The sequence below is a fragment of the Paroedura picta genome, chromosome 14 (genome assembly GCF_049243985.1).
Source record: "Paroedura picta isolate Pp20150507F chromosome 14, Ppicta_v3.0, whole genome shotgun sequence".
Lineage (NCBI taxonomy): Eukaryota > Metazoa > Chordata > Lepidosauria > Squamata > Gekkonidae > Paroedura > Paroedura picta.
In genome coordinates, this window is record NC_135382.1 from 8,426,313 (window position 1) to 8,439,690 (window position 13,378).

The 13,378-nt window shown below is 45.6% G+C and overlaps 1 protein-coding gene across 5 annotated transcripts in view; it reads left to right on the plus strand.

Annotated features, from left to right (window-relative positions):
- The window catches only part of RALGAPA2 (Ral GTPase activating protein catalytic subunit alpha 2), a 203,763-nt gene that overhangs the window by 101,838 nt on the left and 88,547 nt on the right, over positions 1-13,378 (plus strand). For all 5 annotated transcript variants that reach the window (XM_077309751.1, XM_077309750.1, XM_077309748.1 and 2 more), the window contains 8 exons: positions 1,130-1,255; positions 3,295-3,353; positions 3,962-4,070; positions 4,485-4,595; positions 6,112-6,180; positions 8,584-8,721; positions 9,734-9,917; positions 12,589-13,348. In XM_077309751.1, the coding sequence (XP_077165866.1) occupies positions 1,130-1,255; positions 3,295-3,353; positions 3,962-4,070; positions 4,485-4,595; positions 6,112-6,180; positions 8,584-8,721; positions 9,734-9,917; positions 12,589-13,348 (1,556 nt within the window). The remainder of the gene's footprint in view (positions 1-1,129; positions 1,256-3,294; positions 3,354-3,961; positions 4,071-4,484; positions 4,596-6,111; positions 6,181-8,583; positions 8,722-9,733; positions 9,918-12,588; positions 13,349-13,378) is intronic.

The window sequence follows — 13,378 nt, forward strand, 5'->3', positions numbered from 1 at the left end:
AACATATGTGCTCTGTTGTACTATAAAGTTTACAGGATTTAATCAAATCACTAGATGGTGGGTGCAGCCAGTAAGCAGCTCCCCACAAAGAGGCCCTGTGTGGCCCAGTGCCATCTTCAGTGGAAATTTTTCTTTTTTGAAGATTTGAACTTTGTTCTGCTGTTTCAGACTAACACAGCTACTCACCTGAATGTTTCTCCTTTTTTGCTGTTTCTCTGCACTGACATCGCTCCTTTCCCTCCCATTTGGGCTATTGAGAGTGAGTGGATATGAACCAACAGGGACTTTTATTAGGTCAATTTAATCAGGGCCTCTTTGTCACTCGACACCCAATAATGGTATATGACAGCTTAGTGGAGGGGGGAATATCAATTGCATCTTTTCAGCAAAATCTGAAAGAGAATGTATGCTAAGTGGATGAAGACCATGAAAGAAGAAGCATTACCCAGTCACAGTTTCTGGGACTGCTTCATGCAGTGTGTTTGCAAAGATGCATGTCCCCTTTTAGCAGCAGAGGAAGAGGTCCATGTTGGCTAGCTGCAGAACTGCAAAAACCTATAATGTGTAAAAGGTCCTCACATCTGTCCCCCTCAGGCTAGAGCATGATCAGTCAAACTGAGGGCATCTTTGCATGGCTACTGGGCCTGTGGACATCACGCCGCCCCATGCTCTCGCCTCTAGTTGGGATGGGGAAGTAGGTTGGGAGATCATCCGCCATGTTATGGGTTTTTAAGTCTTTTAATGGGGGTGCTTTAATGGGGTTTTAAGACAATGTTACCCGCCACAAGCCCATTGGGGAGTGGTGGCATACAAATCTAAGAAATAAATAAATAAATACTCACTGGAGCATGCTATACACACAGCATCAGTCTGGATGATGCTTTATTCCGCTACCTCTGTAGCTGCCTTTGCCCCAGTACGAGCTCCTGTCACAGTGAACAGGCCCAGTATAGTCTGTAAATGCATCTGGGCTGGGGGCACTGCTGGCCTTTGTGAGTGACTAACGACAACCCTAGAACAGCACCGTTGGACCTGCCCAACTGATCATTTTAAGTACTGTTGTTCTAAGAGGGAATTACCACTGATCTGTTTATTGAAAAGGTTTATTTTTCCCTGTCATATCTCACAGGCACCTCGCTTAGAAGCTCATACCATTCTGGGTTCTCTGGTTTGCTTTCCAAATCTGTATCAAGAAATGTCACTGTTGCAACCTGTCGCTGAAGCAGAAATCATCACAGGAGCTGCAGACATCAAAGTAAACACCAGCTTTGTTACCTGATCCATATTTTAACAATTTGACAAGGTGGGAGTGGTGGCTCAGTGGTAGATCATCTGCCTGGCATAGAGAAGATGACACATTCAACCCCTGACATCCTGAAGGGCTGCTGCCAGTTTGAGCAGAGAACACTGACCGTCGTTAATCTACAGTCTGGTTCAGTTTAAGGCAGCTTCATGTCTTTGTGTGTTCAATTTGAAAACTGACTTTTATGTTAATCCCCTTTCCCCCAAAGCCAGGGACAGGAAGATGAACATATTCATTCCATGAAGCCTTTTGTACTTGATGTGAACAAAGTGGTTAATTCAAGTGGGTAGCCATATTGGTCTGAAGTAGCACAACAAAACAAAATCAGAGTCCAGTGGCACCTTTAAGACCAACAAAGATTTATTCAAGGCGTGAGCTTTCAAGTGCAAGCACTCTGTCTTGAATAAATTTTTGTTGGTCTTAAAGGTGCCACTGGACTCTGAAAGTGGTTAATGTAAAGTGGGGCAGAGCTGCATTGCTATATGTTCCTTCCAGGCAGGACTGGTACCTCTTCATGTTCTAATGAAGTTCTCCAGAAAGATCATCTAAATCTGCCCCCCAGATTTTGGAGCTGTTGATTTGGGGGGAGGGGTGTCTAATAAACAGTGTGGAAATGATCTTCCAGTGTTTCCTGACCTCATTCTGATTGGCCAGATGATGCAGTCAGTGAAAAGATGCCTGTTAATAAAAATAAAAGCATCACAGACACTTAAGTATGGCAGTTGCAGACCAGTGCCGAAAAGGTAGCGTTTTGGATAGTGCTTTAATAACATTCCAGGTAATAGAAACTCCCCTGTTCAGTGCAGCCCTAAATTTTGCATTGTTTTGAATAGGTACACAGTTGGTGATCTTGCCCAGTTTCTTTTAGCACTTGGCCACTGTAGTTTCCCTACTTCACCATTTTCAGCACACCAGCATTAATTTTTTTTTCCTGAAAAAAAAATGCATGTGCTTTGGCACTGAGCTGTGATTGAGCTAGTTATCCAGGAAACAAAAAGTCAGACATTTCATTCTAAGAAATTGCATTTGGGTAGGAAAGAGTGCTAGGAATTATGAATTCATCATATGAAGTGAGGCTACATATATCTTATCCATTTGGTGCCTCTATATAATTGTTAAACAACCATGGGGGATGAACAATCCGGCCTCTACAGGGCCAATCAGGGTGCAGCCAGCTGCACACTGATTGGCCCTGCCCCTACAGCTCCCGCCCTCCCTCACCTCCCTTGCCTGACTGTTAGAGGCTCGCACGTCTGTGACTCCGCCGCTCCACTTGCATGGCCCCAGATAAGAGGACCGGCCATGGGGGGGGGGGTTTGGGGGAGAGGGAGCACTTCCCAGCGGCCTGCAAAGCCAAGGGTTTTCCAGACCGCCGGGAAGCAGGCCGTAGGGGGTGGGGGTGGGGGAGAGGGCGCGCTTCCCGCCGGCCTGGAAAGCGCTCAGGAGTGGGTGGGGGAGAGGGAGGGCTTCCTCGCAGAGGTGCTGGGTGTGCTTCCCAGGCCAAAGGGAAGTGCTCCTTCTCCCCCACGCCCCGCCCTGAGCACTTCCCAGCGGCCTGGAAAGCAGTGGGGCAGCTGAGGGGGAGGACCCTTTCAAAGGCCGTTCTTATGAATGGGCTTTGAAGCAAGTATCTAATATAATGTTGGAACAACTGGCTGTTTATGAAGATCCTGCACAATCCCTCAGAATCCAAATATTCCAACTTCTCTGTATTTACCGTCTCCATATTATTTGGGGCCACTGAGTGGTATGGGATTTTTCGACAAAAGTTTTTTAAAAATTAGGCAAGATGACTTTTAATGTTTTTAATTAATTTTAAAACCTAGTTGATCTATGGAATTAATATTTTATTGTCTGTTTACTTGTTCGAATTTGTTGTTACTCACCTTGATCTTACTGGGGAAGGACAGGTTATACGATTAAAGTTTATTTATTTGTTTAATATGCATGTGGAGTGAAATGTTGGTTTCTAATGATTTTTGTTGTTCTAGTGCTGCCTCGTTAATATTATTTTGAAGAATGCCACAGATGAACCAAGTGAAGCCGCGAGGTATGATGCTGAATGAGACAGATAATGTCGTGAAATACAAATATACTCTTCTTTTTGTCTGAAAAGATTGTACTCGAGATTTGACAGCAGGAAACGGGTTTGCAGTGCTTTCAGCAGGATGCAGCCTTAGATACTGGGTGTGTGGTATAGCCGGAAAGCCCCTTGGTTGCTACTCAGTAGAGAGACTCTCTCTGTCCGTCTCTCTCTCTCTCTCTCTCTGTGTCTGTGTCTGTGGGCAATTTATTTTATTTACTTGAATATTCTTACCCTACCTTTCTCCCTCATGTTGACCCCAAGTGATTTACCTTGTTCTCCTTTCCTTCAGCATATCCCACCTGTAATCCTGTGCTTCCCTCACAGAGGAGGGATTTGAACCTGAGCCTTCCCAATCCTAGCCCAACACTCTTAACCATTACACCCCACTGATCGGGGCACAGTGGCAAACCTAACGAGAAGCATTGATGGAATACTGCTAAAGGCAGTTGATAGATCAGAATTATAGCTGAAGTTAAAATTTAGTACTAGCATGGAAAGTATAAGCTGGAGAAAGCTTTTCATCGGTCTGAGATGGTATGGCCATCTAAATGATATTTTTCTTGTTTTTGAAGGTGTTTAGCTCTGTGCTGTCTTGGCCTGTGGATATGCGAAGAATTAATGAAGTGTACAAACCACCCTCAAGTGAAGGATGCAATAAATGTTTTAGGTGTGACATTGAAGGTACTTGTATGGCATGAATCTGTGTAGTTCAATTGCACACAATGAGTGTTTGAGAAGCTGAGAGTATTAGGAAGATTCACAAGTATTATAGCGAGTAATTTTAAGCTATCCATATTGAAAACATAAGGCTTAAAACAGATTTCCCAAGTTACGCCTAGAAGAAGTGTCTCAAATTACCTGATATTAGATGTGCTCTAAAATAAATTATTTGTTTATGTGATTCCATCTTTCTTTTTGTTTTCTGGAGGAAAAAGTGCAGTTTGAGAAATATTGTAATGAAGTTATATTTCTGTGGTGTGTAAACCCTACCTTTCGAGGGTTTCTGTACAAAATAATTATTCCAGTAGTAAAGGTCTTTGCTAATATGGACATATTGGTTTTATACCTAACGGATGTGTGTATTCACCCTTGCAGTTTTTTAACAAGCAGATTGCTCAGATTGCCTGTGATATCTTCGAACTGCTGGCAGCTTACTGGGAAAAACTTCACAAATACGAATCTTCTCTCCCAAGAAAAATGATTGAAGTATGTTTATTTCCTAAACTCTTAATGTGTGGTACTTGATATGCTATATTTTATTATTCACTGAAATCTGTAAACAATTAGCTACATGTGACCCCCATCTGAGAACAGATAAATCTGTGAACTGGGGCTAGAGGGAGGCAAAACAGATTTTTCAGCCAAGTTGGGGCACTCTGCAGGTTTGCAGAACAATCTGAATTGTTTAAAATGATCCATTGGCCATGTCTGTGGAGTTAAATCCCTTGAACAGTAAAGAGGACGCTCGTTCCTTCTTACATCACCATGTGGCTCTTGGAAGTCATGGCAGGCCTCGCGATGGCAAAGCAGCCCAAGGACCATGCTGGGCAGCAATGAAGCAGTTCTGGAGTTAGGTTGGGCTGAGGCTGTCAGGGAGCACTGCCAAAACAGCCCGGGAGCTGCCCTGGGCTCAGTGCCAGCTACCTGAAAGACTGGGGACTGCGTTGGGTCCAGTGGTGGCTGCTGGAGCAGCAATGAAACAGCCCAGGAACTGCTCTGGGCTTGGTGGTCACTGCTGGAGAGCCCAGGGGCTGTAGCATGGCTGAAGCAGCCTGGGAGCTGCATCGAGTCTAGCAGCAGCTACCAAATATCCCAGCAAAGAAGCAGCCTGAGAGCTGCACCAGGCTAAGTGACTGATGCCAGAGAGCTCGGGGGCTGCACCAGACTCGGTGAGGGTCGGTCAGAGAGATGGGATTCTTCCCCGTGATTCTCGTTTCACATATCATCTAAAGGATGTGCCTCATTCTGTTTTTAAATCTGTGAATTAATAATAGCCTTAGAATAAGCTTAAGCTTAGAATCTTAAATACACAGCAAATATACTTTACCAGTATTTAGGGTAGTTATTTACATAGGGTAATTATAAACCTGGGTGTAATTCGCAAATGTCCATTTCTGCTCTGAGTGAGAATAAGCAAAGAGGTTCTTTAACTAAAGCATTTTCCCTCAGTTGTCTCAGGAGGATTGCCAAGGTGGTCTGCAGTTGAAGAGCTAGATGGGAGTGCAGCAGCACCTTAGAGACCAAGAAGATGTATGGGAGGCAGTTTCAGAGGGCAAGCTGTTTTGACCTGCAGTAGAACAGCCAGATTTGATTCCAGTAGATAGAACCTGAGAGAGCAAGGAGATTTTCAGGGTCTACGTTTTGAGAGCCAGAGCTCTCTTCATTATATACAAGTATATATAATAGAGACCCCTGAGTCCTTATATCACAGTCAGAAGGTAGGAAGATCTATTCCTGCTTGTTGGTATTGAAGGTCCTACGGGGTTTGAATCCAGCCTATGTAAAATCTGGGAAATTCTGCCAACAGTTGGATTTTTTTTTTAATGTTCTCAAGGACAAATAAAGGTGGGCAGGAAAGACTAAGACCCAAGGTATCTGGGGAGTTAGTGGGGTTGTTGTTGTTGTTGTTTACCAGACAACCTGAGGAACTGCACTCTGTAACCTTAGTTGGTTTGGGGAGACAAAACCTTTCATTTGGAAATGTGTGTGTTTGTGTGTGCAGATCATTGTCGCCACCATCTCATTTCTGTTGCCTAGTGCAGAGTATTCCTCGGTGGAAAGCGATAAGAAGGTACGTGAAGAGGAATTGACATTGGTGGAGTCATAATATTGCAGTGGAATTGTCCTTGTCGAATAGGGAGCTTATGCTGTGATACTTTCCTCTCAGTTAAGTGTGCTAAGGCAGTGGTCCCCAACCTGCGGTCCGCGGCCCGGTGCCAGGCCGTGAAGGCCAGGGCGCCGGGCCGTGGTTCCCTCTCCCCGCCCCCCCCCCCACAGTAAAAAACTTCCCAGGCCACAAGCTTGCGGCCCGGGAAGCTTCTTACTGCGGGAGGGCAGGGAGAGGGAATCAGGGCCACAGTGCATGTGCCCATGCGCGGGCGCAGCCATGCATACGCGGGCGCGGCTGTCGCCCTGCCGGTCCCCAGCCGAAAAAAGGTTGGGGACCACTGTGCTAAGGGGAACACACTTGCAAACATAATGACTTGTGTTTGTTTCCCAGGATAAAAAGCCGGTCTGGAGCTGGAGCTCTGCAACCACAGCTTGATGTTTATTTTATTTATTTTCATATTTATGCCCTGCCTTTCCCCAGGGGCTCAGGGCGGCTTTCAAAGTTTAAAATATGCAACATTAATAAATAGGCTTTAAAACTCTTTTAAAAAACACTTTAGTGAAATTGTCCTGAATAGGTGCTGAGCACTAGTTTTATTCACACCTTGGAGGTCCTACATCCAGCCCATCCTCCAGCAGCTGCGCTGGCTCCCAGTTGAATTCTGGATCAGGCTTAAGGTTTTGGTTATCACCTTTCAGGCTTTGTGCGGTCTGGGCCCAGTATACCTAAGGGACCGCCTCTCCACCTACACCCCTCAAAGAGCATTGCGCTCTACTACCTCCAGCCTCCTGGTGGTCCCTGGCCTCAAGGAAACCCTCAACCAGGGCCCCCACCTGGTGGAAAGAGCTCCCAGATGAGATCAGGGCCCTGACTGAACCTGGACAGTTCTGCAGGGCCTGCAAAAGGGAACTCCTCCGCCAGGCATTTGGTTGAGGTTGACCTAAACCGTCGCTTCCAATTGCCCCCTAGCCCCTCCCCCCTACTACTACGACTGCTACAAATACAAGATACTGGGTCTCAGGAAGAGTTGAGCTGAGGCTCCTTGTAGTTCCACCATTCCTTAATGTTGTTGCTATTATCTTATTGTTGTTGTTATTCACCTTGTAGTTCTAGAAATGATGTTACCTGTATCGTTTTTCTTGTTCCATGTAAACCGCCCTGAGCCTTCGGGGAGGGTGGTATATATATGCAATAAATAAAGAATACACTTATGTCCTGCACATATGTATATGTGTCTGTTTATAAGAAAGAGCCAGTACATGTTCACCTTACAATTAAACCGGGGACCAGAGCCTGGATAAATTTGTTGTGAAAATGTTGACTAGGGATGGGCACAGACCAGTTCCTGACCCTAAATTCATCACCTTATTTAGACAGTTCATACCTCCCTCCTCCCTGAGGCTTTAGTGAGACACCTCCCCTGAAGATTTTCTGGACCTTCAGTCTGGCTGGATTTGTGCCAGACTCATCTAAACCTGTTAGCTGAGCAGGACTGTCCACCCATCACCTGTTAGATTTAAATGATAGCAAGTCATTTAAACCATTTTGCTTCCCTCTTCCAAGCTGGGAATGTGAAAAGGATAGCTGAAATGGCTACTAGTCATTTAAACCTAAAAACTCGATGTGTCCAATTCAACAGAGGAAAAGCATGTACAAAATGTTCAGCTGCAATCCATTTCAGCAATTGATTTAAAGCTGTTGGGCTGAAATGGCTGATAGCCATTTTGTTTCTAAGCAGAGAGAAGCAAGATGGACCAGCCCAAACTGGCCCATTTGTTTTGGGCTTTTGGTTTAGTTGGGTTTAGGGTTTAGGGGTACAGTTCAGGAACAAACCCAACCAGAATTTTCCGGTTTGAGTCCATCCCTAATGTTGAATGTTAATATGAGAATTGCTCAACATACATGTTAGGAAAAGTCAGATGCACTCCATATAGGCCTTCACCTGGATAGCCTAGGCTAGCCTGATCTTGTCAGATCTCAGAAGCTAAGCAAGTTCCTGACTAGTATTTTGATGAGAGACCACCGAAGAATCAGTACCAGGAGTGTGGTGTGGAGGGAGGCAGTGGCAAACCACCTCTGAAAATCTTTTGCCTTGAAAAAGCACTTTCACACCCCACCCCCCTACACTGATTGTAATGTATCGTTTATAGCCTGTGGCCAGGGCTACTGGGGGGAGGGGCAAGGTAGATCTCGCCCCCCCCCCCCGATATTCTCAGTGGCTCTTAATGCTTTTTGTTCAGGTAGACTCAGAAGTCATAGAAATATAGGTACATCTTATTTGTGTGTAAATTTTCCCCCTGTTGGATTAGAGTTTGGGCAATTTTCTCAGCAGAGGTAATATAGTGTGCATCTTTCCATTTTTAGTTTATAGTTTCATTATTACTTTGCCTACTGGATTGGTGTATGACCTTGCCCCTCAAAATGCTGCTGGAGCCTGTGTTTACATCTAGCCTTGAAGATCAAAATCTTTCTAATGCTCCACTGCTTGATTACATCTATAGGGTGAGTGCGAAGTATTATCTCTGAAGTGCTTGTATTCCCAATGCTTAATTATGTGGTCTGGTATTAACATAAGCCTAATGAAGCGAGTTTATGTGGTTTTGGGGTGTTACCTACAGAACACCATGTTTATCCCTGAAAACAAGTAGTGATAACAGCATCTTGTTTGAATCATGAATTATTGAATTGTGTTCCATAAGTTTTTAAACTACAATTTGAGCAGGAGCTGTCCCCTGTGACGTTCTCAGCAAAGTCTTGCTTACATACTGATAAAACACTTCTCTGAATAAGTTATTTGCCTTTAGATGCTTAGTAAGTAAACATAGAATGTAGTCAGCTGAATGGTGAGCATCATCTGGGGACGAAGACTGAGCAACAGGGAAAGAAAACATGTGCCAAAGTTGACCACTTTAAAGCATATTCTGTGTTGAAAGTGAAGGCAATGTATTTATCCACAACCACTGGGTCTACCTAATGCTGTTGACCAGTGCTGTTCCAGATGATAAGAAATCCTTTACCTTGATCTGGGGGGAGAAAAGTCCTCAGAACTTTGTGAATGAAATCTATCATAACTGGCCTACCTCATTAATTACAGAGATGTTTTCTTGAGGCCTTGCTGTGACATGTATGTGGGGCAGCCTGGCAGTGTGGATAGAAGGCTGGATCTAGATCACTCCCAGCAGGTGAATCTTATAGAAAGGGACTTTGGCAGCCTATTGAGCCTCTAAAATTCTGTTCTTGGATGCCAAAGAACCCTCAGTAGAAGGGGTATCATGATCCCCATTCACCTGGCTCTGGACTATGACCTGGAAGCCTCTGAGGATCCAGAAATATGGCCTGGAGGATGCTAGGAAACTTCAGAAGACCTCTTCAGGGCAGGTGCTCTTGGCTAATCAGATGTTTGTAGGATCCAAAACTTGATTTGGCCTGTCCACTCTCCAGATGAAGCACAGTGTCTTTGTAGTGTTTGATGTATTGCATTTGTTCCTAATACACTTTTCTGCTTTCCTTTCAGGTTCTGCACAGTTGTGTTCATGGCTCCAGTACATATACCCAGCAAAGCCATTATCTATTAAGCCTAGCAGATCTTTCCAGTGACAGCTACGATCCGTTTTTGCCACTAGGAAATGTCAGGAATTCTGAACCCATGCAGTTTCAGCCTTCTGCAGACCTCAGTAATTTGCTGACTGTCGTTGAAGGTAAGGAACTATTTGGAAGTAGTAATTCACTTGAATTCTGTATGTACTAGGAAATGTAATACTTTTAATTAAAAAACACCTAAGTATGCTCATGAGAAAAAGTTTTGAATTCTTTCTAGTCATCACCTGTTTCATTAAAGGAAAGCCCTTAGCAAACTAGCATGCTATTTTAAACTGGAGTATAAAGGAATTCTGTGGGTCCACATGCTCTCTGGTGACTCACATGGGAGGGCTCCTGCAGAGGAAGGCAGGCAAAACTGGAAGGTGGTAGGTAGCACTGGTACGACCAGATGCCCTCCATAGTCCTTGAGGGAGGTAGCTTCATGGCGAGTGTGGAGTGGTGAGGCCTCCCTTGCCCTAGTGGGAGGTGGGCTAGCAGAGAGCTCTGGGTGGTGAGGTGGCATCTAAGTGGGTGAGTTCCCTCAGCCTCTTGGGAGGCAGGGCCACTTCCATCAGCCTAGGAGTGCAGGAAGTAAGATACACTGCAGCAGAGCATATCCAGGGGGCTTCTGCCACCCTCCTGGCAGTGAGGAGCATGGGGAGGGTGGTGCAGTGGGGCACACCCTGCCAGTGGCCAGCATCCTCCTCCAGCTCTGTGACTCACCTCACCTCCTGGGGGCCACTCCTCCCCATTCAAAATGCCAGGAAGTGACATGGGGATGGGTGGGAAGAGCTTCTGATTGAACCTCAGTGGGGAAGAACCCTCCCAGTGAGGACCAGTCAGAGAGGCCCCTCCCCCATTCTTCCTGACCATGTGCTTCTTGACCCTCTAAAGCAGTGGTCCCCAACCTTTTTATCACCGGGGACCAGTCAACACTTGACAAAGCTTATAATGAGGCCCGGGGGGGTAGTCTTTTGCTGAGAGACGTCGCTGCTGCCGCCTGAGCCCCTGCTCTACTTACTTTCCTGCCGGCATCCCTGACTTCCCGCCACCCGCTGGGGGGCGCTGCCAGCAGCAGCTGCGCAGTGCCACGCCAAGGGGGAGCCCCAGCCATGGCGGCCGCTGGACAGTACCAAAGATCAGCCGGCGGCAGAGTGGCAGGGCAGCCCCCGAGGCAGCAGCCGGAGAGGAGGACGAGGAGGAGCCCGGTACTGACTGATCCACGGACCTGTCCCAGTCCCTGGACTGGGGGTTGAGGACCGCTGCTCTAAACGAGAGGAATGGGAAGGCGACTGTAAACTGCTTTGAACCTCCTTCGGGTAGGGAAAAGTGGCATATAAGAACCAACTCTTCTTCTTCTAAATGGCCGTCAGTGGAGAGGGGCCAGTCAGAGGGCTGACATGTTGTCAGAAGCACCATACACATTTTATGTTGGATGATGGTGATGGTGAGGTGACCTGTAAGGAATGAATTTTTCCTACATTGATTATCCTGTTACCTTAGACAACAATTCTTCAGTGCTGCATTATGTTTCAGAATGAGCACAAACTTCAGGGCAGCCTCAAACCAAATCCCATGGTGCAAATGTGCATGTGCGGGCTGCCGTGCATGCACGTTTGTGCATTGGCTGCCGCGCATGCGCGACGCCCGGATCGCCTTCCCCCCACCACTGGTCCGCAGCCTAAAAAAGGTTGTGGACCACTGGTCTAAGCAATAGGTTATACAAATAAGTTAAATTAAAGACATCTGTCTTAATAACAGCAAAGGAAGTAGTCATGAATTTTGAGGTAGACCTCATTATTTCCCTGGAAAGCTGGTGTCATTTGGCCAATTTATTGTAACCAGCTGATACCCCAGTGGCTGCTTTATCAAGATGAAAGGAGGCAAGTCTAGTATAGTACCACTTTTTCTATAGTTACCTTGCTGGCCTTGATTGAAGCTCGAAATTTCCTGTAGCTCAACCAGGTTGTTATTGGAACAAGTCTTGAAGTAAGTGGGCAATCTTTTTTTTTGAAATGTAGCTTGACCCCCAATCAAAACATAGCTTTGTTATGGCCTAATCGCTGTTTAGAGAGCCTCTTATGGCGCAGAGTGGTAAGGCAGCAGACATGCAGTCTGAAAGCTCTGCCCATGAGGCTGGGAGTTCGATCCCAGCAGCCAGTTCAAGGTCGACTCAGCCTTCCATCCTTCCGAGGTCGACTACAGTGACACCATTAAAACCAATACAGTTTAATTAAAGGTAAAAGCTTATGTGTACATGCATTTTATATGCCAGTAAAGGCAATACTATGCTAAGGGTGCATGTATCTGAAGAAGTGTGCATGCACTGCACATGAAGGTTTATACCTTGAATCAGGGGTAGTCAAACTGCGGCCCTCCAGATGTCCATGGACTACAATTCCCAGAAGCCCCTGCCAGCATTCGCTGGCAGGGGCTCCTGGGAATTGTAGTCCATGGACATCTGGAGGGCCGCAGTTTGACTACCCCTGCCTTGAATAAAACTTTGTTGGTCTCTAAAGGTGTCCCTGGACGTGAACTTTCTGCTGCTTCTGACCAACACAGCTACCCACTTGAACAAAACTGTACAGTAATTTTACAGATTTATAGATTGTAATGGCCTTTTTAAAAAGTGCATGCCATTTTAAGCAAGCCTTCACCTTCTCATAATGGAGAATGAATTTCAAAAGAATAAAACTCCCTACATAACTTGCTGGACACAATGTAACTATGTATTGAATGAGCTGGCGCATATTTATTTTGCTGATGCTTGTTTTTGTTGGTCACTTTCAGAAAGGAGGCGGAGAAGTTTGGAGCTGATTCCTTTAACTGCACGAATGATTATGACTCATCTAGTCAACCATTTGGGTCATTATCCCCTCAGTGGAGGACCTGCTGTTCTTAACAGCCTTCTCAGTGAAAATCACAACAACTGTTATGTGGAATCAGCTGAACTGTCTTCTGAAGTCTTCAGAAGCCCAAACTTACAGCTGTTTGTATTTAATGATAGTACTCTTATGTCATACCTTCAGATTCCTTCAGAAAGGGTGGCAGATGAAGGATCAGCCTTTTCAGAAGTAAGAGTAATTGTAAGGGACATTTCAGGGAAGTACTCATGGGATGGAAGGCTAATGCATGGACCATTAGCTGGTTGTCTTCCAACTCAAAATAAGCAAAACTCCCCTGCCACTTGGGACAATCATAAACAGAAGTTTGAGACTTCAACCGACTTCATTCAAGCATATGAAGGAGAAGATGCACTTGATAAGTTATTGGCAAGGATTGGTAACAGTAGCCCAGAGTGCCTTTTATGTCCTCAGCTCGGACTGAATGAGCCTTCACAGCCCCCCTGCATGATAAGCCATGACCAAGAGAACAATATCTTAGAAGCAATAATGCAACAGAGTTGCATAGAAAATGCACATGGATGCACTTTGAATCTCAGGATGCAAGTGGAAAGTCAGGAGGCACCGTGGCCTATCCAGTCTCAAGCGCCATTTCACTTATGTAGGCTCTTGCTAAACGATCTAGGAATGCATTCTTGGGACAAAAGGTAAGTGCTCCTGGCTGATCTCTATGACTG